Here is a 26980-nt window from a genome sequence, read left to right on the forward strand (position 1 = left end):
ACTTCCCCAAATCCCACCCAAAGCTACGCAACAAAGGTAAAAAGGTTCTTAAATTGCTCTAAGACCTTCAGGTTGGTAAGTCGTAAATCCTTAGTGTAGAACTTCGCGGACCTCCCTCTCTTTCTCTCTCATTCAGTTCCCAATCCCAAAATCTTCGAGCATAACACTCACAACTCTCGTTTTGACGGGCCTTTTTTTCACACTCCGACCAAATCTCACGCATCTTTACCATCGTGCGCGCGCCGACAAGACACCACCACATAATTTTGTGACCGGAAGATAGACGATCTGGCGAATCAGTATCCAGCTGGAGGACTCCAATTTTTCTATTGGCTGAGAAGAAAGGACAGGGAACGAAACTGGAAAGAGATTCAACAGTCTAGAATTAAGATTTCGTGAAAAACGATGGACTTTATTCAGAAAACGCAAAATACACACCTTAAAGCTCAGTCAATAAAGTGTTTTTTAATTTTCTGAACCTATATTCTTTTCATTTTTGCTATTATTAATTCTCCGAGTAGAAAGCTTCAGTTCTCTATGGGCACTAGGATCCACCAAAATTCCCTAATTCCATAAAAAAATACGCAACAATACATCTCATTACATTGAGCAATATGTAGTATTTTAGTCAAAATATAATATCATAATTTGTTAGATATGGCTAAGGATTCCGTTAGCTCTAACGTGTTCAGAAACTGAGGGATTAAGGAGTTGCTAGGGTTTTTTATAAACCAACACGAGGAGTAAAAATAAATGTTTCCTTTATTTTTTCCTCTACAGTTTTGCCTGCGGACGGGACTTCGCTCGTCTGTTGCTCCTCGGTTTACTTGGTCTGTAATCAGAATAATAAATCCAAATCGGATTAGAATTAGTCAGTGTCTGTGAGTTTTTGCTCTCCTCGTCGATCTCAGCTGTTCGTACACAATGTCCGTGTCTTAGCGAGACCGCGAGAGAGAGAGAGAAAGAGCACGCGCCGCTCAGCTGTTTATTTCCAACGAGCGAGCAGGCGGGGCTCTTTGTCGCCGCCGTTTTCCTTTGGATAAAGAAGGATGACTATCGGCGAAACGTTCGTAAATACGTACTCGTAACGAACTATTGTCTGCTCTATTCTAATAACAAGGATAGCCGATGTCTCGCAAATACCTGCGATCGGCAAAACCCAAACAGAGACGGTTATTTCCAACGACTCTGTGGAGATTCCTTGTTATAATGCACTTTTGATCCGAAATATTTGCCTACTGGAGGTCGTAAATCTCCAGTAGGTTTTCCGGGAGTACCGAGGTTTGTCAGTTCCTCATCCGGAGCTCTCACTTCCTTGACGAGGTGCACTGCCTCAAGGAAGCAACCTGATTCGAGGCCAGGATCTGCAGCATCCTATGGTGGCCAAGATCTGGTTGAGCGAAACCTTATCCGCTCGCCGGAGCCCGAACAGCTAAGCAGGTGCGGATTGTGCTCTTCCGCAATGTGCCCTGCTTAGCAGATCGACGTGCCAGACCATGCCACATTGCATTGTGCAAGCGGTGGGTGGACCTGACGCCGACCTGGGGGACTGCGTTGCCGCAATTATTGTCCTTTCCCTTAGAAACTGACCCGCAAAGGAACCCACTTAGGCGTGATAAAGTTCGTTGCGGCAACCGCGGACTTCAATCAAAAGGCGCGAGACTGATTGCGACAAGACTAACAATCGTCTCGTAGTCAAGACGAAGTGTCCAATGAACCTACAGGATCACCCGCGCACTGCAACAGTACAGGGCGGACGAAACTGGGCCGTACCTTGGCTTCTGACTTATTAATCGCAGATTAATCGCTTCCTGACTCGGATGCAGCAATGGTGCTGATCGAGTCAAGCGTGTAAGTTATTTATAACTTAATAAACGGAATATGTTATTTTACCATAAATTCCTCTGCGATAGAATATTGTGGGTGCACCGGTCCTTTCGACGTGTGACACCGCACAGCAGACTTTACCGACTTTCTGTTCCGGGTTAACTATATTCGTTAAATGCCGGAATCTGACTATAATTGAACTGTTCGTTCCGACAGTTGCAATCTGACTATTTCGAATGGAACCGTTCTTCCCGACGGTCACAATGAAAACTATTAACTTTTGAGTTTTCGCGGAGGCGAACGACTGTTATCCTCGGTCGCCTTCGCGTATAATCGGCAAGGTTCGGCGAATTGTCCTCGCCGTTCCAACTGCCGTTCTTTTCTCTCTCTCAACTCCGTTTTTTGATTAAAGCAAATTCGGACGTGCCGCAGAATTTGCCTTTGTCCGTTGCAAGATGTCCCCTGTTTATACCAACGGCTTTATCATCGAAGTTTTTCTGGGCCTAAAAGTCACCGTATCGAGGACACATCGATAGCGGTGACCGAGCTCGATAAATATCCTTAGAAAAACTTCGGCTTTTTTAATTTAGAATCTTATTTTTAGATTCCGCGTTTCTGCTAATATCCTATCGAAATTAACGCGTTTTATTCGATAATTAAACACTTATGTTACGTTTATATTAACTTAACATAACTCTCTTTTATACTAATATTTAACATGACAAACTTTTCATAAAAAGGAACTAATATATTTAAATTTTATCTCATATTCTGAAAAATAAATAAAAATAAATATAGATTGTTTCAGTCTTATTATTCTTATGTTATTCTTATGATTATGTTGTTTAACCTTCTACTATCCAATCGTTCCAAGATAACTCTGTCTAATATGCACAATAAAAATCGTTAAAAAGCTGTAATTATAATTTAACGAAGGTAAAAGGTACTTAACTAAAGGTACAAAATTGTTTAAGAGAACATGCTGTGTTAATGTTACATAAAAAGTACAGATAACGCTGTAGAATAAAAATTCAAACGTCTTTTTGTTTAGATAGTTTAATAAATGTTGAGATTGAATATAAATCATACAATAGTCATTTCCTTTCCAAATTTCGTATAACGAACTTTGTATTATATAGTTTATTACATTTTGATTAAAATAAATCAACATTCTTAAATATAATAAATAAATTTACTTCATCGTATTCTCTGCTGTACGGTATACACTTATTAATTGTTCATTTTAATATACTTAGTAACACTTTAGGACATTCGGAACGCGCTTACATACTATATAATGGTTATATCAACACGCTTACATCATACTGACTCATACATATCACATAAAACTCTCATTTCAAAGTGTACACAGGCAATACTTAAAATGAATCTCCTTACTTTCTGAGTAAACTTTTAAAATAATATGGAATATTAATTACAACTATACCATTGATCTATGTGTGTATGTATATACTTTTAAACTTATATTTATGAGCTAGTATTATGCAATGAGTAATGAAACGTACAAATGGACAGGGCAGTCTCAGACTTGCCATTGTACACGTTACTTGCAAAATAGATCTTGCACCATTTATTATCACAATTACAAGAATGTTATCAGTAAGATACAGAACGATGCAAGGTTCTTTGCGTTCATTCTCTTTGATAGTACTATACTTTGTCCCAGACAGTTTTAAAGCAATTGTAAATAAATCATGGGCCATGTTTGAAAAGTACACGAATGCATGGTACTTTGCAATTACGATACAGCTACGCCAGTAACATCAACTACCACCACGAGTTTAAGGAGAACTTTGCCAAGCTATGATTCCGATTAATATAGATAGTATAACTACTCCAATAACAACGAGTATACATTTTTTCTTGCGCAATTTATTCTGATAAATGCTTGCTTGACTTACATGCGACGCACCTTCAGTGACAGATACAACCGTCCTTTCAACTGATGCTTCTATGGAATCAATCACTTCTCCATGATCATAAATCAATGTACCAAGATCTTTGAAGATTTTATTAATATCACTGATATTATCCTACAAAGATAATACTTTGCATAATTAACACGTTACTAAAACTTGAAAATGTATGCAATTTTAATGTAACACTATGTACCTCCAATTGTCGTATGCTTGCTTCTTGTTCCTCTAACATTCGCAAATTTTCTTCTTCTTTCGTCTGTTGTTGCTGCATTTGTTTTTGGGTTCTACTGTCCTGTAATTCTATTAATGTCTCCTGTTTTTTCTCTCCAAATGGAGGAAGACCAGCGCTTGCTTTGGCCTTCCTAACCATTTCCTTTTCCTTAGAAGCTGCATGCTTTTGTACAGCCTAAAATGATATGTAATACATTTATCTAGTCCAACATATGTTATATTGTCTTATAAATAATAGGAACATATGCCTACTTGGAAGGTATTTAATGCACTTGTAAATTCTTCTTGCAAACGCTCCCTCTGCATTTTACGTTGCCTTTGTTCACCAGGACTAATTGATCCTGAGTTATTAGCTAACATAGCTAAATCCCGAAGATGTACACTGGTGTCTTTTGCCAGCTGCTGTGTGTAATGTTGTATTTTATGCCTAAAACAAATTTTTATGTGTTACGCTTATGTTTTAAAATTTTTTAAATATATTCATTATAATGTGCACTCATCATAAAGTAGGTGCCTTGAAAGTATACACATTCAAATCTTATATTTCTCAGATAGAATTTAAAGCTTATGACATGGAACTTGGATATTGAACTTGACTTATATTTATAAGTACATATTAAAACTTAATACGATCATTATTCGTAAGTAAGGCTTTTTATGTGATTAATATAGATAATTTGGTACTTACAGCTGATTTCGAAGTTCTTGGGAGTTTGTCGAACCTCCCAGTTGATTGACCATTTTTTGCATAGAAGATACTATAGAACATAACCCAAATAAATACCATGTAAATGTATCAAAGGAGAGAATGATAAATTTAAATACGTACCATTTTGAGATATCTTCAAAATTGATGTACCAATTGTTTGAGATAGTCTGCCAAAATCTTGTTCTCTAGCGGGACCACCATTGTGGTATGATGAAAACCCAATATCCATATTGACTGATTATTTATTAAAGCTGGATTGTAACTATAGAATTATCCTCCACTATATGAAAAAGAGCATTATAGAGGTTACTTGTTTGTTTGTTAACACATTGGAGCGATCAGTTGCAATAAAAATCACTTTCACGACTATTAAAACTTAGGTGACAAGTATAATTGTAATTAGTAATTTTTCTCACAGTATTCACAAGCGTTAACGAAAATCCATGACAACGCAGTATTCGATGACAAGTAAAAAACAAGAAAGAATTATTATCAGTGACTGTACCTGTATGTCACGCTGTCAATGGAATGAGCAGTGGGATAATTGTTCCACGCGATGACTCATACGGTTATTGTGGTTGAATATCAATTTTTGTTTTAAAATACTGTTATGCATCGACCTCGATGTTGCGCCTAAAAATGTACCAAGTTCACTATGCGAAGCACTAAAACTTCGCGTAAATCGATAACGTGTTACAAGATAGGTCTTGAATGAATATAGCCGTCACAGTTCGTCACAATCGTCACAGCCTGCACGTAATTCTACGCGAGTAGTGACATCGGGATTATAAACTGTGCTTCAGTGGAAAAATGGGGCCACTACGCATGTGAAACTGTCTTTGCTGCCGTTTGCAGACGAATTAGGAAACAAATTTCAATTCATATGGAGAAACTGTAAACTTGTATTGCACGCATGCACGCGATTATTGAATATTGCTCCATGCTGGGAAAATTTTCTTCGTCTGTGCCTTTTAATTCTTTACTATTCCGCTAAAAATATCTCTAATTGCTCGTGTTGCTACGTTGCGGTGTACTGTATAATCTTTACTCCATTAAATTTCATACAATGTTGAATGTATACATTTTTGAAACGTATCCGTTGATACTATCATTTAATTATTAAGAACGTATTATTACAGTTAAAGGAATTAATCAAAAAGGAGGATCAATGTCATAAGATTTTTTATTTGATCGAAGAATTATTTCATCGCAAACTGCTTTACAAGACTTTCCCATGACTGTTTACAAATTATATTTATATTCTATATGCACATAGTAATAAATACTTTATTCAAATCGTCGGAGAAATCACATTGGTCGTTATGTCTAATAGTTAAGAAATATATGTACAAAAATATTTACACGGAAAAATGCGCGTTCCTCACGCTAATAACGTAATGAATAGAAACTAAAATGAAATTTTTATTTATGAGCGGGCAGGTAAACTTTGCTTATGGAAAGCATATCTAAGTTACGCTATACAACGAAAATCCATTGCTTAAACAAATTATTAATTACTTTATAAAGAACCGTTGTGTTATTTTTGAAAATTGCAAAATAGAAATGTACATATAATGATATCGAATGTGTATCGTATTTCTACATACGTCGATTGTCGTACGAAAAGAGCGATTTTAAAAAACTAAAATTGGAATTTGTGAGTTTATGATAAGAATTTGAATGAACGCATTCGAATGAATCTTTTTCTTCGACGTGAATGAAAGAAAGCTTAAAGTTATTCAAGCTGCTCAAGGTTATGCTTGAAGTCTACCAGCACCTTTAATAATAAAGATTTCACATATCATGGAAATGCTTTACGGATTGATTTTCAAAGCATTCAGTTACTGTCATGATCCCGCGGGAGTTTACGTTAATAAATATTTCGAACTAATTACTATTCCTTTACCGAACACGGTACATTGTACATACATACATACATACATACATTCATTCATTTAACATACATTTAACATACAGTTGAAAAATGATTGAAAAATATTCGCATGCACCGATATAAATAAAGTACTATATTCGTTTTGATTATCTCTCGAATCACTATGCATCGAATTCTCGTCTATAGAAAATTACACATGCGAGTGAAAGAGAGAGAAAGCTAAAGAGAGGGTGACAGTGAGGGAGGGAGGGAGGGAGGAAGGGAGAGAGAGAGAGAGAGAGAGAGCCCGTGCGCACGTGTGGAGCGAGAGGGCGACGAGGCGTTGGGAGGGGGAAGGAAGAGAAGAAGAAAGAAGTAGGAGAAAGAGGAATTAGCCGATCGCATTTTCAGTTTACATTTATCAATTAATTGAATTGGAGTGTATAATTTGCAACTCACACATTGGAGTATTAAAATTCGAATTATGTAATCTCTATCGGAATTATATGCTTAAAATGTATTCCAAATTGTCACGGAATGCTCGAAAATATAACTGCTTCAGATTGAAGCACAATTCTCAATACCACAGATAGTAAAAAAAAATGTAAGTACATATAATCAGTAGGTTTCTTTCGAAATATTTCGAATATTTTCAAAATACTGAAATTCAGTTCCAAGTATTCGATGACTGTATTTTTAGAGTATTATACAGTTTTGATGTCTACACGTCGAATAATTTATTTCTCCTTTTTCTAAATCGAAAATGTCTGCCGCCCACACAGATATTTTTATCACTGATTGTTATATCGTACTTTCAAGTAGATTGTGCATCATTTGGAATAGCGTTTTCCAAGCGTTATCGTTTACGATGCGCTCGTTTGTTTATGTACATTATAACCGCTCTAGTTTTTTAAACAGTGTGATATCTAGTAATTATAATATCGATTTTTTACTTCGAAGTACATTTCCATGGAGAATGATATCTTTGCACGTTGGAAAACACTGTTAGAAGATTCTTTTGATGCACAACGTTGCACACAAAAACAGCGTTGTATAAAATTATTTTCGATCTGCATGTGAAAAGACGCTATTAAAATTTTGCTGACTGATCGAGTTCAAATGTACGCATCAATTACAAACTCACGATGATCACTTGAGTAAGCTTTGAGGTATATTTCACACAGAATTACAGTCGATAACTGCATTTCTCGCCACGCTCTTTGGTCTCTCGGATTTTCTTTGGTTTATCTACTATTTCTCTGTGTTCACCTAAACACAAAATATCTCACTTCTCACGTAATTCGTCGGACTCCCATGGTCACAATGACCAAGATAGGTGAACTTATCTAATGTCAATTCAGTGATCAAATCACAGGCTGGTTTCTTCGACAGAATCAGTTCGCAGGAGATTCCGTTGTTCGTCGAGGCCTACGAAGTATGTCGTCACGTAGCCTTTTGGTTTCACGTATGTTTCTCCTCGAAGATGACATTTGACACCCTGTTGCTCGAGGACCGCAGCGGTGTCCGCCGTTATCTATGAAGATATTTTTGTTTTATGATAATTTTTTGATTAATTTTTATCAAAGGTAGCTATTATGATAAAGGATTTTGAATGAAACGAACTTGTATCTGTCCTGGAAGACCTGTTGTGTCCATCCTTGACGCCATATTCACAGCGTCTCCCCAAATGTCATACAACGGTTTTTGGGCACCCACTACACCTGCTGTGACTTCTCCATGAGATATTCCAATTCTCAACCTGTAGAAAAACATTTTATGATTGTAAACTTCATTAGCATAAATAAGGTACTTGTGAACGTAGTGTGGTACCTGTAAGGCTTAGACATATAAAACAGCCTAGCATTCAACTTGTCAAGGACTGCTATCATTTCAGCTGCGAACTCAGCCATCACTTTTACTACGTTGTCACAAAACACTTCTTCGCTTTCCGTGCTGTGCATGGAATCGCGTCGAGAGGCTTGTAATCCACAAGCTGCCATATAGGTAGTACCTATCAAAATTACAGTGTACATAATATACATACATATATTATCCTACATTATATTCGACTACGACAATGTTCGCAAGATTTCCACTGATGCTTCAACAACTATTTAAGCTACTAATTCATTATAAACATTTTTCGATTCGATTCATACATATCTTACCAGCAATCTTAATCTTTTCAATTTGACAAACGAATGGAGATTGAAACAGTAATTTATCAAATTCGCAGATTATTGCGTTAAGATCCGCCAGAATGTTGCTCTCGTCAATGCTTACATCCGTAATCGAAGCGAACATGACCGCTACGTTATTATGCGCTTCATGGTATGGTTCATTTTCTTCGGTTCTGTTCATATTTAAATAGAATTCCGCTATGTAGAAGAAAATCGAATAAAAGACACATGTTAACAATTGTTTCTGTGAATTAATGTCTGGTCAAAGTGTAACGTACCAACGTGTTCTGGTAAGATATTACGAAGTAGTAGTTTGTTCGCATTTCTAGTGTGGAATGCTTCGTCCTGTTCCTTTGTCAGTTGTCGTTTCCAAATGTAATCCAACCTGCTCAAATACTCTGCCTAAACAGATTACCGTCAAAATTAATACATGATAGACACTGATTAGAAAACTTCTAATTCAGTATAACTCACCTGGCGATCAATGAGATGCAACGAAAATGTGAGAAAAACTACACTCAAAATGTGCGCCAGTTTTGGTTCCAAGTGGGGATTCAGTCCTTCACCTGACTGTGGGAAACAAAAATTGGAAATGAGTAGAAAGCGCAATTATAAATATTAATCGTTGTAATTGATATTAATGCCGCCGATCCAATCATTACCTGAAACAAATTTGAACGATGTATCCAAACGTTTCCAGAATAAAATCCCACTACAACGATTCCTATCATTAACTTTAAGAGATAATGGACTCTCAAAAACAAAAAGCTTGTTAGGATTGCCAAGGAACAGGTTTGCGTCATTTGCTAGAAAGAAAAAATATCGATCGTTCAATGACGCGAAGAATTTTGTTTTGTAGGGTATGACGTTAAACTAGTATCATGTTTTATAGCGTCTAATAGTACCTACTAAATAATCTTACCCAGGGTGTAGCTGTGCACTTGAGTTTAGCAGCACCTGGTTCCGATATGCTCGAGGTTATATTATTTCTAGCAAGATCGTCCACGTTCTTACATTCGAACTAAAAATACACCACCAATTGATTACACAATTACAATATTTTAAAAATACCGGTTCTTATACCGATCACTTACAATCATATCAAACATGGCACATGCAGCTAACATGATCGTTATGACCAAGTAAAGTATCGTCCTAAGATAAGCGCTCCAGACAACCTAAATCATAATACTACAATTAATCTAAAATATACAAAAGTAAATGGAGTACAAGATAGGATAATCACCTTCACACTGGTCTGGTACAAGAAGTACAAGATTTTATTGCGTGGATGAGGAACGTGACTTTCACGTTCATCGTGCGGGTCCTGGTAACGGTTCCACGCGAAATGCATCCAGGCGATAGGCATCAGAACAATCAGAAACAACATCGCTACTGCATAGCTGATTGCTGTGCTTACGTGCCACCTAAAAGTAAATCGATCATTGCTAGGACTTTGTGCTGCTTGTGCTGCGATGCAGATTACTGACCAGACGGTCTTACGAAGGGAACATACTCGGAATAAGAAAGCGTAGGTACCAAATAAATAAGTCCCATAAAGATTAGTACAAAGGTGGTGCAGCTGACGTAAAACTTGAAAAGAGGATCTGGCTCCTTTAGGAACGGTATTTCCCAACTCCACTGACGGAACGTTAGTAGTAACGGATTTATATGTTCCCATTTGCACCATTGTCTGGAAAGAATACCAACCGAGATTCATTGACAAGATCTGTTAGATTTATATGTCTCTATCCTCAGTATTTGAAGATTGATCACGTTCGGATGAAACATTAAATAAGTAAAATTACAATTGCTGGCATAATATCAACAATGTATCAATCTGCAACAGTATCGCAGCGGAATCAATTAATTACTTACTCCCACTTGGTGAGAGGCATTTGCTTGATAGCGGTCTCCATCTCTGCATCTGCTGCTTTTAGCATTAGGTGATAGTCTTTCAGACACGAGTCCATGAAATGGGTGCGTCGCCTATAAGTACTAGCCAGCACGTCGACGTGATTTGTCATAGTTGCCGTCAGCCGTCTGCTGTTTTTGGATCCAGCAGGGACGCTGCTTGATCGAACATTGTAAAATCGTACGTAATGCTTGTTAGCAGTCGGAGGAGGGGAGTCCGGAGTCATGACTGTCAAGGTGTTCTCGCTGTTCTGCAACAAGGTTCACCTGTCAACGATGCGGAACGCTCAACGGAAGTTCGTTTGAACGGTCGATAGACATTGATCAGTGGCGTAGGAGTTGCTCGAATTTTGTCCAACAAGGTACATTTAATTGTCCTTCCATTGACAGATTGCTACAGGCTTCCTACGCCACCGGGAAATACGCACCTGCGTAGGCAATGGCTCGTCGGGAAGCGATGGCGTGATCAAGTAGCTGCGAATTTCATATTTTTTCAGAATCTCGTCGTTCAAGGATTCCACCGGTACACAATCATACTCAGTCGCGTCCACGAGATCCAACGTCTGTTGGGTCACGTGTACCTTGCCAGGCTTCCCGGTTTGCTCCATTTTATTGGCTATAACTACATCGCGTGACCAGACGTCATACTGCCACTTGTTGGCGCCCAGGATCCCAGATATTATATTTCCTGAATGAACCCCTATCCGCATGTTAACGTCCACACCGCTTTCACGACGCACCCTTGCTCTCACCTCTCTGATGATTTTTATCATATCGAGCCCTGTAACACATTCATTTTATTATTTTTTATATATTTCGATTAACCAAAAATCAGAATGATTGTAACGACTTTAACTGGATCTCTCAAAGTTATCTTAAATTCTGAGGATGTCAAAACGTACCCAGGTCCACGCAGCTCTTAGCGTGCTGCGAGTTCGGTGTGGGCACTCCACTCACGCAATAATAGCAGTCACCCAGGAATTTTATTCTCAGAACGTTATGTCTTTCGGAAGCCTCGTCGAAGCTGCCGAATAGTTCGTTCAGAGTTTCTACTAGTTTGCGAACCGGCAGGGTTACAGTTAGTCCAGAGAAGTTTACCACATCGGCGTATAGAATGCTCACGTTGTTATGCGTCTCGACGCATAGATCACTAAAAAGGAAGCACTCCTTAATTCCAGCAATAAGTCTCTTGGAAAAAGGTGTGAACAAGGTGTTTCGGGCATCCTGATACAACTGACTAGTGGTAATTACAAATGTAAAAATTAATTGCAAAGGAAGATATAAACATCCTTATTTTTAGAAACCTGTTTTTAATTTTCAAACCCTGTTGAACATTATTGACTTCTCTGATCACGATTCTCTGTTCTTATTTCTTATAAGTAATCTGGCGAATTTTTTTTTAAACGAAACCCTTGACGGTTGTACCATGATTTATAAAAGCATCCTGTATTATGAAAATGGGAATTTTTCACCAATGAAAATATTTTGTATGTGAACCATTATGAAGGTTTGCCGGATCGAATACAATTCTCAGAGGAATGGTTTACCTGTGAGGTCGACCTTTAGGTGGAGGCTGTTTGTGCTCCTCGATGAACTTGAATACGTCCCTGAATTCTTTTTTAATTTTAGCGGCTATATGCTGCGGTAATATACTCCGCGTGAGTTGTTCCTAAAAATGTAAACATGATGTAGAAAATTGTTGAACATCTTATTGCCGTTAGAAAAAAGTAATCTATGTTCAAACGTACTTCCTGATCTTTCTCATAATTTAATCTGAGCGTCGACTCAACGCACTTCCGGCGATCAAGAAAGGACCGTCTGATAACAACCTCGTTCATGAACCTGAAGTACAATCCTAGGCCATTCACGCAAATAAAATAGATTGTGTCTGTGATTATCTGGAAAAACAGAGATCGAAAATTAGAATAAATAAATGAATTAGAATTAGGGGGTTTAATTCATCAATGATCAGCAAAGTGTATCGGGTGTATCGTAATCTTCTTTTAGTTCTCTTGTAAATTATGGTTTTGGAAAAATGTTTTGCAACTGGTCCCATAATTAATAGACGCAGCTTTTCAAGGTCTCTCGCTGGAAGTGATTTAATGGAGTGTCAACATGCAAACTTCCTGCAGTTGGCGATAAAATATTTGCGAGTCTATGCTTATCAGATCTTTCATTGTTGTGATCCGTACAACATATTCTCAAAGTTGGCCTAGACCTTTTCGAACGCTCTGTATCGTTCCTCTATGCGTTCCATAAAATTATCTTCACAATTTCTGAACATCGATTGCAAACTCTATCTAGTTTGCCGGAGAAATTAAAGACGGAGAAAAACTGATATACATTATTGGGCTTGAAATAAAACAGAAAATTCATTAAAATTAATGAAACTCCCAAGTAAATGGAAATTTTAGACATCGTAGAGTGAGCCTGTAAAATTTTCTGTCCAATGATGAATATATCCAATGAATTTGAAACAGATCATTCTTCATATACCTGTTGCATTGCACTCTGTTCCAGAAGCGCGTGTTAACAGGATCTACAATTAGAAAAGCGTTAATGGCGTGCTCGCTGGTCGCAGGTTTGGAACAGCCTGTACCTCGGCCGCGATAATCGGCGGCCCACGTGAGTGCCTAACGCGAAGATAAACCTGGCTGATCCTCTAATTATCTTAAACGGCGCATTAACGCCGCTATCCATATTTATTCGATCAAGCGACTCACGTGAAGGAAATGCGTAAGGTGTCGGTGTTTACCTTGGTAACGTAATCGGACGTGTTGCTGTAAGTGATTAACGAGAGGGCGGCCAGGTAGCATATGGTAGCCGTGATCCCGAGTATGAAAGCGTGCAGATTCTCCGTGAGCGGCAGAAAGACGTAACAAGCTAGCAGCGCCTGCGTCGCGTACGCTGGTCTGAGAACAAGAAAAATGCATTTGAACTTAAACGATTGTATCAAGAACCACTGCTCAATTGGAAGTTCACGGCTACCTGTTCCGTTGGCGGAAAATGTAGCTGTAATTAATACGCGGAAGAAAATCTGCAGATGGGTCGACGGATACTACCGGTTGCGTAATTCTCGCGATCTCGATCGTTCGCCAGCAAACTGTAGATTAACGCATTAACTACCAGTGATGGTTTTATAATTTTCACGAAATTATGATTCACGGCTAACGAACTACCTCTTAAATTGAGGTGGATTTACCTCAACCGGATCTCTTGTTTTTCTCTTTCATAAAATTTTCTTGTATGCTGTTGATTAATCTCCAACTGCCTTGTGCCAAAAATATTAATTTCGTTCTTGTTATCAAGCTAATTGACCGCGCTATGTGGTTTTGCCGAAGTGTTCATTTACATTCGCGAACAACGCCGCGTTGCGGAGATAACGATTATTATATCCACTGTATTGTTATCACAGCGACGATCGGGATCGTGTTCGCGGCATGCACCCGGCTCGCTATTAATTGAAACGAGATGCATGTTCTAGGAAGTGTGTGGTTCGTGGGAGCATTGCAAAACCGGCGACGGAGATTAATATCGATAAGTGGTTCGCCGATCTTTCGTAACCGAGTTTTCGAGGAAGCGAGCGAAAACAGTGGCGGGAAAAGAACAGGGGAAAATGGTGGCTCGAGCGAGGTCGCGGTTGCTAATTAAATGGGAGCCTTGTAGAACTGTAAAGAGCTAGTTGCTCGATTATAGTACCTTATGGGCGGTGTGTCCTCCGTGTAGCTGAAGGTGTAGTAAATGGGCACGGCTAGGTCGCCGACCACTAGCAGTATCACGATCAAGCAGGACAACATCACCGGCAAGTAGCTGTTCTTAGCGATGATCTTCGACCGGAAGGACAGGGCTATCACCGGGCATAGCAACGCGCTGCCAACGATGCAGACGACCACGTCTGGCACGCAGTTCTCGACGCTGACCTGCGGGAAATATCATTCGTTCAATGGACGCGTACTGTTTGTTAACAAAGGGTTCTTTTGTAAAATCTCCTGAAGCTGAAGTAGTGAAGACTGTTGTGTTTTTTCTATGTTTTCTGGCATAACTAACTTCATATTTCTTAAATAATGCGTATTCAATTTTCGTATTTATTTATATCGTATATTCGAAAACAAATAAAACAAAAAAAGTTCTACAGCACAGCAGTTGGTCGGCCCACGATATCCGGCTCCATTACAGTTTTGTATTTTCGAAAAATCTGCTGGCTTGACCATGTGGTTTTTACGCTAAATTCATCATGCAAAATGATCAGTTTCACATCTTCTATTTGAAAGTTGTCATAGTTGTAAAGACTCTTTTACAGACAATGATTGGACATATCCCTTAACTCAAGCATGCGCTATAATAAAAATAGCAGAATGCATAAAATATTGTGTATCATGATAAATTAACATTTTTAATCCTCGATAGGTTATATATAAAAAATGAGAAACGGACAATTTTACATTTGTGTTAATACGTTAAAGCTGCGGTTACATGCGTATTTGTATGCGTCACGTGTGTACGGCCATGTAGACAATTAGCACCTTAAGAACGGGCCGATGTGCTGACAACTTATATTAAGAAGTGTATCGGTCACTTGATTCTTGTTTAATGGAAATATCGGAAACTATCTGATTATTTCGTAAGTAGCAGAAGAAAATATTTATAAATAAATATATAATATAATATATATAAATATATTTAATATATTTATTCTAATATTTATTTATATATAAATATAAAACGAGCTATGATGAATAATCGGGAAACAATGGTCGATGATTAAACATTTAAGTTGGAATACATTATGATTGGAAGCGATATTTGTGGTATGCACAAATTAAGCATAAGAAACGGGCTAATAAGAAATTGAAACCAGTTGGATTACGGTTCGAGCAGTCTGATCTATTTTCGCCCGTGTAAAATGGCAGGGAATGGTGGTCATTTTTGGTTCCCTGGGGGGTCTGATGATGGTAGCGAAATTAGCGGCACTCCTTAGTAATAGGTTATCGATTTAAGGGGTGGATAGAGCCGAGAAGCGGACTGATCGATGGGTCATAAGATATTTAAGCATGAAAATAGAGAAACGGAAAACTTTTTGTCGAGCATAAGATATTTATACCTAATCCTCTATCTTGACAATTTAGTCTATTTTAGAACTATACGGTTGAAGTAATCGTTATCTTTTTATCCGTTGACTCAACGAATTTGGTAATCGTACTAACTACCCGATTGGCAGTAAATTGTTAAAACAAACTGTCGAGTATTCATTGAACTTTAAGCGTGTTTACAATTCCAGGTATAATTTAGTCTCATCTGTGTCAATGCTTCGAAGTGAAAATTTATTCTCTGTCTCATTAGTTTCTAAAGTTCGCGCGAAGGCCATTGAAGTTTCAAATTGATAAGATTACGCGAAAGCATATTTAAATTTTCGATCGTCTATTATATTTTATGCGCATGCGCTTGACATTCAATTTGTATACACGTGCAGTGTATATTGTTTCACAGTGTGAAACGAATTTTTTAATGCTAACGAGTAGACATGGTTCGATACGATTCGTATGTTATTATAATATATCATATTTATTTGTAATATAGTAACGTATTATTTTGACGTTATTTGTAACGTATTTGTAACATAGTATAGTATATCATATTTATTTATGTATTTGTAACATCGGTGCTTTCAACATATTCAAATATTTAGAAATATGCAATGCATCTTTCTTCGATTTGCTTTATTGCCAAGAAATATTGCATTTCAAGTTATAAACGTAAAAGTGTTTCGTCCACAGAAATTTCGAATATCGTTTAGAGCTTTGCAGCGTATTGCTATCGAATCTTATTGCACTCACCATTGTAACCAGGATCAAACAATACGTGATACCGAGCGCCAATTGTAGTAGAACGAAGAGAGATAGATAACCATACTGTAGCCTCCTTTGGTAAACCGTGAACAGCTTCTCTAAGCCCTTGTATTTGAACTGTTCCTGAAAGTGAAAGCTCACATGAGATTATGTATTCGCGGTGTGATTGCGGTTTGAATTTTCTCGCTAAATTAATAGCGGTGATCGTGGTAAAATCGATTGTTGATTGTTCATTCTTCAGCTTTTATTACATGTTAACAACGTTCCTTTTTCATTCGATCAAATATTTATAAATGCAATTTATTTGTAAAAATAGCTCTAATCATAGTAAATATATCAAATCTTGGAGTACTTGTAAAATGACCAACATTAAAATTCTGTAAAAAGTAGAAAAATTAGATGAATAATTCCTACTTACACGGGATATACCGAGGCAGGATTACCGACTCGAATGAAAATGGAATCGTTATTCTCCAAATTCATTGCAATATAAGGCTTTAATTACGATTCGATACCGATTTTACTTCAGTGTCTCTTATGAACATGTACTGTGAAACTGGCGTGGCAAACGTTGCGCATGAAATAATCCATTGATATCTGTATGAAATACTGTCCAGCTCTGTTACCATTTCGAGTTTCGCGATCGATATGGTACTCGGAAAGCAATACGATCATTTTCTACCCATATCATATTCACAGAAATGAAAAACTTCTTTCGCGAATCGCATGAGAATCAACGTAGCAATTAATAGATTGGTAAATATAGGGTAGTTAAGTCGGTTACTGTAGGGTGATCAGTTGCTATGTCTTTGATTTATTTTCAGATAAAATTAATTTTACATTTACCGTATAAGACATATTCAATTTGTACACTTTTATCATGTTTATTTTTCAAAAGATAATTTTTATTCTCTTATTTTATTTATATCTAATAAAAAATTTAATATATCTCATTCGATAAATAACACAATTCAAGGGCACAGCAATTGGTCACCCCACAGAAAATGTCTCCACTACCCCAAATGTTTTACATCAGTTGCAATAGTATTAGCAAATTCTTCCGCAGTGATTCCTGTTTCGTGTCTACTTATTCTTGAGTCGATAGTTAACGCATCAAGGCTCGAACGTGGTGCAGTGTCATTTATATCATTGGATTTCGCAAAAGTCCGGGGACTCACCGTTCAAATATTACTCACGAGCGATCCACGGTTTCCCGCCCATCCCCGTTAGCATTCTGTGTTCGATAATTTACACGACACAGCGGCCAGAAGATAACGCGATCAACATTTAACAATACATGCGTGCGACTTTCACCCGAGGATCGTTTAAATTGGACGCATGACACGGCCAGGTGCGCCGGGTGCCTTGTTAGCTTCCGATCGGAATCAAAGCTCGTCAAAGGTGGCCTAATAATAGATGTTCGCAACAATGTCCACCAATAACAGACAATGGCGTGGCGGGGCTCTGTGGAGAATCGAATTCGGGATGGAAGGTTTTTGATGCGTGGGTCAACTGAAATAGCGTTCAATTTGAAAACTGAATCATCAAGTGGGCACGAGTGTTCCATTATCGTCGGTCGTGTTCCGGTTGGAATGAAGCTTTGGGTCACGATCGAAAGGCGTACAGAAAAATACACCGGGCGAACGATTCTAAACTCGCCGGATTGTTGATACCACGAGATTCTTGAATGAAATTCCGCGCGAATGCCCGGCATTCTTTTCTTACAATCAAACCAGTCGCTTTCGAAGATACTGTGGGAGATAGATTTTCTACTGTTCAAACGTTTGACGTTCCACGGAACGTTGGAATGCTTGGCTTAAGCATACACTTTCCCTGTTCTGAGTTATCTGCCGTCATTCTTCCATTGTAGTCTCCTCACAGCAGCTATAACGACTCTATATGTATATTGTTCAATATCGATTGACCAAGAATTTTTTAACTCTCATAAATTGTTCATGTGCCCGCGATGCATCTTATTCTTTGATATACTATAAAACGTTCTATTTCTTTCTGTTTGCATTCTAAAGGGTGGGCCATCTATTAGTTTCTTTTTAAAAGTGCTATAAGAAAAGAACTGTTTAATTATTTTTCAAAGTTTCTTTTGAGAAAGTGCAAGATATGAGGTCAGAATTGTGAAACAAATTTTTTCCGGTGGAAGTATACTTCCGTCGAAAACCAGGCTATCACCAGGTTAGGGATAAGTGCCGCAGCCATCGATGACAGTAGAAAGAGATGATTGATATTGTACGCGCGTCATTTCATTACACGTTCTCGCTTTCCAAATTTTAACGTTTGAAGTTGCTCGTACACACTTTGCTCAGTTGCAGTGCTTATCTCCAAGCCGTAAATATGGCGTAGTGAGTGATGGTCCTTGGAATAGACTTATAGTAAAAGATACAAAGTAAAGGATTAGTTTGATGTCAATGATGTTCCAAGTTTCCTGGCGAGCGAAGCGAATTGGAAGCATCGAAATGTGTTCCTTTGGCGGAGGCTAGTTCACGGGAGAGTACATTTCGAAAATGCGGCTGCATGCGTTCATGATTAGAATCGGTGGAAACAGCGAGTAGCGAACAGACACGTTTCCCGAGCATCGCACGCTGCAGTTTTGATTTATTTTTGCGTTAGGAATCGCCTACTTTCCGCATGCGCCATTATTACGGCTGCGGTCGGTACATTCGAGGCTAATACACGTTATTTCGCGGCCATAAGTCGTAAATTACTAGGCTGAATCATAAGTAACTTCCGTTTTCCACTCCATTTATGACGGTTCGTGACATTTTACGACGAGCATCAATCTCGGCCGACGTTTCAAATTATCATCGATCTCTGAAATTTTTCCCTTTTAAGATTTTCGTTCCAGTTACTGTTTAATCATTATTCCGTATCCTCGTTTATGCGTTCGTCACGGAAGTTTCTGTTGAGATGATGGTAGAAAATAGCTGATTTTATAGCTGTTTAGATTTCAGCGCTGTAAACAATTTAACGACGCTTTTACTCTCACGAGCAACTAATTTTTGATCGGAGAAACGTGTGGATCTACATATAAAACACTTAATCGTCGAAATCGCGCGGCAGATTAACCGTGCAATATACTTTCACTATAAACACGGTCTCCAGTTCCGGTAACGTGTTCATAGACACACGTGTCTGCCCACTGTTGGCCACTTCTACTTGCAGGAAACACTGTTCCGTTTTCTATTGCTATTATTAGCTTCCTTTAGCGTGATTTACATTTAATTACCCTGGAAACAGATAATACACATCTCGTAGTCTGCATTCTCCTCGCGTATTTCTATTCACTTAATCGTTTTCTAAAATTCTGTCTGCTGTTTCGTCTAGCCTGTGCCGTGACAGACATAATGGCTCACTTGTAAACAAATTGCGGAACTGCATGCATTTATCGCATACAGGAATCTACGGAAAAGTATAGTGCATCGGGTTAATTGAATTTAAAGTTGTTTCATTATGTTCATTAAAATTTAGATTCCTTGAAGCAACGAAAATGATGACACACTTTTGACACACATTTTCCAGGTTATTTATTATTGCATTTCACATAGTTTAATTCCGTTTTCAGATATTCTGTAGTATGTTACGCTATATAGAAGTGTGCAAAATAATTCGAAATCGATGATCATTAATTTATATGTATCTGCGTATATCACGATCATTTCCGCAAGACAATGGAAAACAGTAGAAAAAATAGGGTTCGCTATGTATCTTGTTCTGAAAGTAATACGGAGCGATAATAGGCTTCCCCTTTATGGTAAAGTTCCATTTCATCAGCATACCGTGTAACGCTAATTAACTTAACGCGGACCACATCAAAGGAAGAAAATCTTCGATGTTTCCTACGCGATCTGTGATGATACAGAATCATATATGAGCCGTTCAGTGCACACATCGACTAACTCCATAAAACAAAAAGTCGAGAAACGCGATGAAATGATGTACATTGATTTTTAAAATTCCTGTTATAACATAGATTCACATATATAATGTAGAATGAATAAATACAGATATAGCTTTCATTTAACGTATAATTTAATGTATAAAATTAATATTATTTAATGTATAAAATTAACAAGAAAGAATAGCTAAAAAGAAAAAAAAAAAATTTTGCCGTTTAATGGTGTTAATCTTTATTATTCAGGAAAGTTATTATAAATATAAAAAGTTATGACTATACCAAGTGCTTTGACACTTAAATTTAAGATTTTTCAAAAAGTGGAGTTAATCGATGTGTGCACTGGGCGGCTCATATGATTCCGTCAGAAATAACGGAACATCGTTGGCCGGCTGGTCCATTATCGATGTTGCTACAGAAAATTAAATTACACGTGCAACAATTTCACTGAATCAACTGATCGTAAGCTGATTGTTTATTTGAAAAGCGGAGCACGCTCAACATTGCCGAACAAGCGCTGTAGACTCACGCCTCGTGCCTTCCATTTCGAAAATAAGGTGCGCAAGAGAAGTGCGAAACAGTGAATCTTCGTGAATGCACAAACGTCCGACGAAGCTTAGTGTTTTTATTAGAACAATATTAGCGAGAGATCTTCGGGTTTTGGTTCAGCCTGTTTCCTGGCTTCTGCAAAACAGTTTGCGCTAAAAATACCGGGTTGCGGCTATTGCACACTGACAGTGCGCTGTTCCATTGAACATTACCGGCATTAACTAGTATTAACAGAACAACGAGGCTACAGACAGGTATTACAAGAAAAGATGAAATTATTGACACGAAACGTTTCTACTGAATGGAGAATAGAAAAGATCGCGGACACGTGCCGCTAAAATTTTCTGAGGGAAGACACAGATCAGTTGAAAGTAATGACCCTTCGAATTGTTTACAACTCGTGATGCAGAATTGTTAACGAAGAAAAGTTCACGAAAAGGAAGATAACGTGTAGAGCCAAATGTCTAACAGCGTCGAAAAATATTGTTCTGATTCTTTAGTATTTACCAACACTGTGAGACAATGGAACCGTATGTGCTATTACGTTCTTTGCACATATTTATGCATGAACAGAAGACAATGCCTTTTGCTGCTTTTTGTTTTTACTCGTCCTATTTCAAAGTACCTGCAATAGTAACTTGACCAAACGTAACCTGGCGACATAAGTGTATAATCACAATCATTACAAATGCTTTACAAATACAACTATGTTGCTCGGGATTACCACAGTTAACTTTTAGAAATACATAACACAAATAGCATAAAAAAACTTGATCTTTTATTCCTGTAGGCAGAATTATTCGTGAATCGCGTATCTAGTTGCATCTAGTAATCACAAATACTCGAATACTATTATTCTTTAAACCATGAATTTAGTAACGACCATAGAAATTGTAAAATTATGATCAGAACAATTGGTTACAAAGAAAATTGGTATCACTCGCCAATCACATAAAGCATAGATTAAAACAACTTACTGTTTTAACCTGCTTTCGATTTACAAAGAAGTATCAGTTGAAAAGTCAGAGACGTTTTCTTTCCACAATTCAGCAAATCCAAACATCCTACATTTCATGCACACTATTGAGAGCATCAGTCCTCGTATAAGAATTGGTCAAAAGTGAAGTTTCAATCCGCAACCAAGTGAGCAATCGCGTTACACGACTCACAAATACGCCAGACTTCAAGACTTCTAGTGGCTGCATCTTCTATTTCACAATTATACACTATTTATATACTATTTCCAATTTTTAGACAATCAATCAGCTTTTAAGAATCGTTGAAAAATCAAGTTGTTGATACAATAAACCTACGGTGACATTCCATGATTTCAATCCGCATACTTACTGCGGATTTTATACATCTATAGCACAGCGTTGGTACATTTTAAAGTATTATAATTATTATAATAAATATACCGTTTATTTTCCTATTTTTATGACATAAAAATTAAGGGTTTGAAATAATCTCCAAAATCGAAATCTACGTATGTATATCACAATTAGCCACAGCTCGCTCGCCACAAAGACGTCAAGACAGTCAAAAATACCTTTCTCTCTCTCTCTCTCATTCTTACAATTCTAAAAATTGACGGCTTCGACGATTTGAGAGATCGAAAATGATGTCTATCACAACTAACTTCATCTCACGTCTCACAAAAATGTCAAGATAACAAGAACCCCTAGGATCTCAATTCCTATTCTTACAATTCTAAGAATTAAGGATTTCGAAGAGTCATAACAATTGAAAAACATATGTCCTACACAATGGCCATATGTTGCAATTTACAAGGAGATTAAGCCAATCAAACGACATAGACATTATACTTCTCATTTCTATAATTATAAAAATTGACGGTTTCAAAAAGGCTTTAATAATTGAGAGCCACGTATTTATCGCAATCAGTCACATCTCGCTCGTTACGGAAAGACTGTAAGCGAAAACTCCAGAGGCCCTACCTCAGTGGCAATTCAGCAAATTCAGAAACGGAATCCACGCCCCAAGAGTTCTAAGGGCCAGTGTGCGTACTCCAGCTCGTTGGTGATTACAACGCGCACAGGCACATGGTTCACAAAACTGACAGTGTCACCGAAATCCTGTGGCGATTGCCGCGATTGTCGTGAACCGCGTTTGGATCCGCGCGCGACCAACGTGTGCGTATCCCCGGCGGTCACCGGCGGTCTGACGGAAAATCGGCGTGTGTGCTCGGCGGGACGCGTGAATTATGCAGCTGGTAAAGCACGATAAAAACCGGCGGACTATGCGTGTGGGCACACGTGTGCGTGTGTACGTGTGCGTCGTGGGGCGCAAGCGGCGCCTCCAGCCGGCACCCGCGTCTCCTTTCCACGGCAGAAAAGCGGTCGGTGCCAGCACCCAGAGTCGAAAGTTTCGACAGAACGGGGGACACACAAACCTCTCTCTTCTCGCGTCTCTCCTCTCCTTTCTACTCCTCTCGCGCGTGCGTTTTCGTGCATCTGCCAGAGCTCGCGGCGAACCTTTCGGTCCGGCGAATATTGATCTTCAATCCCGAACCCGTGGGTTCGACCTCTTCCTACCTCGTCCACCCTCTTTCCGATTCTCCTCCCCTCTATTCCCTGTCGCACCTGTTCGGAATTATCATAATAGTTCGACAGCCAGTCACACGCGCGTGTTTGTCCTTTTTGATAACAAGGAGACGCCCAGTCGAGCAATAGGTCCAAAAAGCCAGCCAAGATTCGATTTTTCAAATTTCGCGTGAGACGTAAAATTATGGTTGTCTGTGCCATTTGATTATATAAATAACGTTGTTCTACATTGAATGTAAAAACTTTTGTAGTACTCCTTCTCCTATTCGGCGGTTTCTGACGCTTGGTTATTCGGTCGTTTGTATGCGATAATATGTATATGAATATGTTGCGTTTGTTTTTTCTTTACCGACACTTTTTAGACAGGTATAGTTTTCAGCAATTTCCACCTTCTCATTGTTTGTCCGTTTGCAATTATTTAAGTTTGAAGGTGACCTATTATTTATTGCGGTACTTTCCATTAGTAGAATATTAATGGAACAAAAATTTAGGCTTCCAAGTGAGTCTCGATGTTTTTTCTTGACATCATTGGAAAACCGACAATAACTTGAGGCAGAGACAAATCATAGAATAAATTTTACTGATTTAAATAGCATCGACTCATGTTATAATAGGTTTATTTACTTTGAATTCTATCACTATTCTATGTTTCACGTATACTATTTCCCTCAGAAATGCATTATATCCGCAAACAGATTGAGAAATACTTTTTTATCAGAATGTTGAGTTGGTAAAACCAATCTTCCATCTATATATTATGTGTACTATATTAGTTATGGGATTACCTAATATTATTCTGCTAATAGTTCTATATGCAGTGGTACCTCTCTGCGATTTGATTTTAGATTATCTCAGTGATCTACATTGATTGGCTTCACAGTTCTCCACATTAAAAGAATGTTAGCATGAAAATGAATACATACGTTAATAAGATAAATAATAAGAACGTTTATGTGTGTTGATGAAAAATATTTTCTAAAACGTGACAATTTTGTTGCTACCCGATTCAATGGGATATCAAATTTACCTTGGATCGATATTATTGTGTAAGTCTATAGGTCGGTATCTGAAAATATTTAGCATTCCCGCGCCGAGCGATTAGAACTATCGATAACACGTTTTATCGGTAACGCAGTAAAATGTTACAAAGCTCGCGGGCGATAACATCGCTTTAAAAAATAATCGTTTATCCGTTGCTTCGCGATAATTAACCGGTGACAGTTCATTTCCTACCGCGAGACGAATTGACTTTGCTCAATCAGTAAACGAAGATAAGCTTGTGTGGATTCCCGCTTCAATTAAAAACTCGAATCGATCATATTATATGAGACACATTGAAACAGTAGCAAAAAACAAGATGACAGTCCGACGAAAACTAAATAAGTCGGAATATCAAACTGAAAGTTGTTGAATTTGTTTAGGTGTGTGTGTGTGATTATTATCTTCCGCTTTTACTTATTACGAGTAAACTACGGTTCAAATGTTTAGGCTCGCTGGTAAGACGAGTAGCGCATAGAAGTAACATTTGACCAATAAAATTGTATTTTCTTCTACTCTAAAATAAAAGTTCAGAGCGTGAAACCAACCATAGATATGTGAATATCGTTCACGGTATTATCTTTAGAAAGTTTTATAAGCGTTGATTGCTATTTTTTCTTGGATTGCTCGAACGAATTAAAACAAAGTCTTTATTGGCTATAACTTCTTAATACATCTACCAAAGTATACTCATCACTCTTTCATTAATTCGTAGTTTTCCTTCCGCTCTTCGTCCAAAATAAAAATCTAATTCCCCTAACTATTGTCTGCAATAATTCCTTCCGCCTCGTTTCCAAAATTCTCAAAAACTATTGACACTTTGGCAGCCGTTGTTACGTACATACAAATTCGCGGAAATTTGAATTATAGAAATCGATTAAGCGCTGTTTTTTTCTATATATTTTACGATTATATTATTAAAAAAATGTATCCTATTTATATTACTAGTAAAGTATATTATAAATGCATTACTAAAAACAAGTGTATCACCATCATACTGTTAAGTCTTCGACTGCCGCGTCATCCATATGTGGCCGACAGAATTATTTAAAATTGAAATCAATTTTTAGGTAAATTTTTATAATAATAAAAAATTCGTAATTTTTATAATAATAAAAATTTAAATTCAATTTTTAATCAATTTTTAGTAAGCATGTCGAATAAGTAATTGGTACTTAAAAATACTTTAATCGTAAGAAATTTTTGAGGTTTCTGTTGCGGACATCGCAATGTTAATACGATTTTCATCCAGTGTTCCGAAGATTAGCCTTACACGCGTTTCAAGACCTGAGAAATTCGCTATCAATGCGTTTCCAGAAGTACGGATATCGTTGAAGGCCGATCTGTTTGAGATTGGACAACACATTTTTCCTGTTGTATTACAGTTATCGGGTTACTTTATTGATACAAGCTGCAATGCTATAAAAAACCTGTTCAAGTAAGCGTACTGTAAAAGTATCGACTTTTCCTTGTAATCTGGTCGGTCGGTACGAAAAATATGATATAACTCATCCAACTGTTGCCTAGGTTTCCGTTCAGCACAATCAACGATCTCGAAGATATCAATGATTAACTACTATCTGCAGAAATGTTCAGCGGCCATTATAGCTTTCATCATTTTCGCGACGACCATGCGAAAGATGGATGAAAAAAAAGAACATCAAGAACGATCGATTAAACGAATCAAGGGTGTCATGTAGAAAATTAAATGCTTTATTGGATGATGAACATTCTGAGCATGATTTCAAATGAACTAGACTATTACCTATTAACTATGTGAAACAGTGTTTCATCCGACTACACTAATACTATACTAGTAATTCAATTAACATTCTGGTTACAATGTATCCTCAGACCGTGTGAAACACTTCTAAACGAAAGCAGCAGGTCGTTTAGTAAACTGTGAATCTTTGTAGAGAATCAAACTTTTGTAGACATATTTTTTAGAATCTGAAATTATAACGAAAGAGATTTCAATTCACCGTGTACTTTATAATATCCAAAGGAATTCTTCATTTAACAAATGGATTTGTTAAGAAATAAATCGATCTACTATAGATATTATGTAAATCTATGAAGTATATTAGAGATGCACAAAGATCCGCTGTATTGATGGTTATGATGTCGGTAGAAGCCGGCGGATTACTAAATTGCAGTGTCATTGATTTTGAAATTGCAAGCAATAAGATAAAGGTAGGAAATGCAAGAAAACAAGAATGACAAATACTGCCACCGTCAATTGCACATGCACCTGATCGATATTTCCAACATTTTCTAGCAGAAGTGTTATCATCCGGAAATGAATGAATTAAAAACATTTAATCCTGGAGCAACCACTGAAGCGTTATGTAATTTTAACGTTGATCAATGTAGTCATAACTTATATGACATCAGTTGCCTTG

At 37.7% G+C, this 26980-nt stretch overlaps 2 protein-coding genes across 5 annotated transcripts in view; both read right to left on the reverse strand.

Annotated features, from left to right (window-relative positions):
• Nucleotides 1-2924: 2924 nt before the first annotated feature.
• Nucleotides 2925-5689, reverse strand: Syx7 (syntaxin 7). Of its 2 annotated transcripts, none has more exons than XM_078185306.1 (6): nt 5213-5689; nt 4828-4987; nt 4687-4756; nt 4251-4425; nt 3961-4173; nt 2925-3881 (listed from the first exon to the last, which is right to left on the reverse strand). In XM_078185306.1, the coding sequence occupies exons 2-6, from the start codon at nt 4934-4936 to the stop codon at nt 3630-3632; spliced, it is 819 nt and encodes a 272-aa protein (XP_078041432.1). In that variant the 5' UTR covers nt 4937-4987; nt 5213-5689; the 3' UTR covers nt 2925-3629. The 2 variants fall into 2 exon arrangements, with proteins under 2 accessions (XP_078041432.1, XP_078041433.1); XM_078185307.1 differs by lacking the exon at nt 5213-5689 and adding an exon at nt 5124-5195.
• Nucleotides 5690-5872: 183 nt separating this feature from the next.
• Acxd (Adenylyl cyclase X D) overlaps nt 5873-26980 on the reverse strand; it is a 29149-nt gene continuing 8041 nt past the window's right edge. Inside the window, exons 1-20 of one of the 3 annotated variants that reach the window (XM_078185304.1) lie at nt 22935-23218; nt 16509-16643; nt 14374-14594; nt 13430-13586; nt 12423-12572; nt 12222-12343; nt 11577-11824; nt 11103-11455; nt 10639-10925; nt 10277-10453; nt 10007-10187; nt 9855-9938; nt 9683-9781; nt 9423-9566; nt 9235-9330; nt 9039-9162; nt 8749-8958; nt 8411-8591; nt 8204-8339; nt 5873-8114 (exon numbers count right to left, since the gene is read on the reverse strand). In XM_078185304.1, the coding sequence (XP_078041430.1) occupies nt 7950-8114; nt 8204-8339; nt 8411-8591; nt 8749-8958; nt 9039-9162; nt 9235-9330; nt 9423-9566; nt 9683-9781; nt 9855-9938; nt 10007-10187; nt 10277-10453; nt 10639-10925; nt 11103-11455; nt 11577-11824; nt 12222-12343; nt 12423-12572; nt 13430-13586; nt 14374-14594; nt 16509-16511 (3138 nt within the window). In that variant the 5' untranslated portion in view covers nt 16512-16643; nt 22935-23218 and the 3' untranslated portion in view covers nt 5873-7949. Of the gene's footprint in view, nt 8115-8203; nt 8340-8410; nt 8592-8748; nt 8959-9038; nt 9163-9234; nt 9331-9422; nt 9567-9682; nt 9782-9854; nt 9939-10006; nt 10188-10276; nt 10454-10638; nt 10926-11102; nt 11456-11576; nt 11825-12221; nt 12344-12422; nt 12573-13429; nt 13587-13662; nt 13710-14373; nt 14595-16508; nt 16644-22934; nt 23219-26980 lie in introns of those variants that run through there. The other 2 variants (XM_078185303.1, XM_078185305.1) reach the window with 2 other exon arrangements.

This window comes from Augochlora pura, chromosome 7 (genome assembly GCF_028453695.1).
Source record: "Augochlora pura isolate Apur16 chromosome 7, APUR_v2.2.1, whole genome shotgun sequence".
Taxonomy (NCBI): Eukaryota; Metazoa; Arthropoda; class Insecta; order Hymenoptera; family Halictidae; genus Augochlora; species Augochlora pura.

What these genes read in the sequence shown, in the direction of transcription:
- Syx7 (XM_078185306.1), bottom strand. Translation starts at nt 4,936, where the DNA reads ATGGATATTGGGTTTTCATCATACCACAATGGTGGTCCCGCTAGAGAA. An exon ending in CAAGAACTTCGAAATCAGCT is followed by an intron (nt 4,426 to 4,686) that starts GTAAGTACCAAA and finishes AATTTGTTTTAG; the next exon opens with GCATAAAATACAACATTACA. An exon ending in GTGCATTAAATACCTTCCAA is followed by an intron (nt 4,174 to 4,250) that starts GTAGGCATATGT and finishes ATATCATTTTAG; the next exon opens with GCTGTACAAAAGCATGCAGC.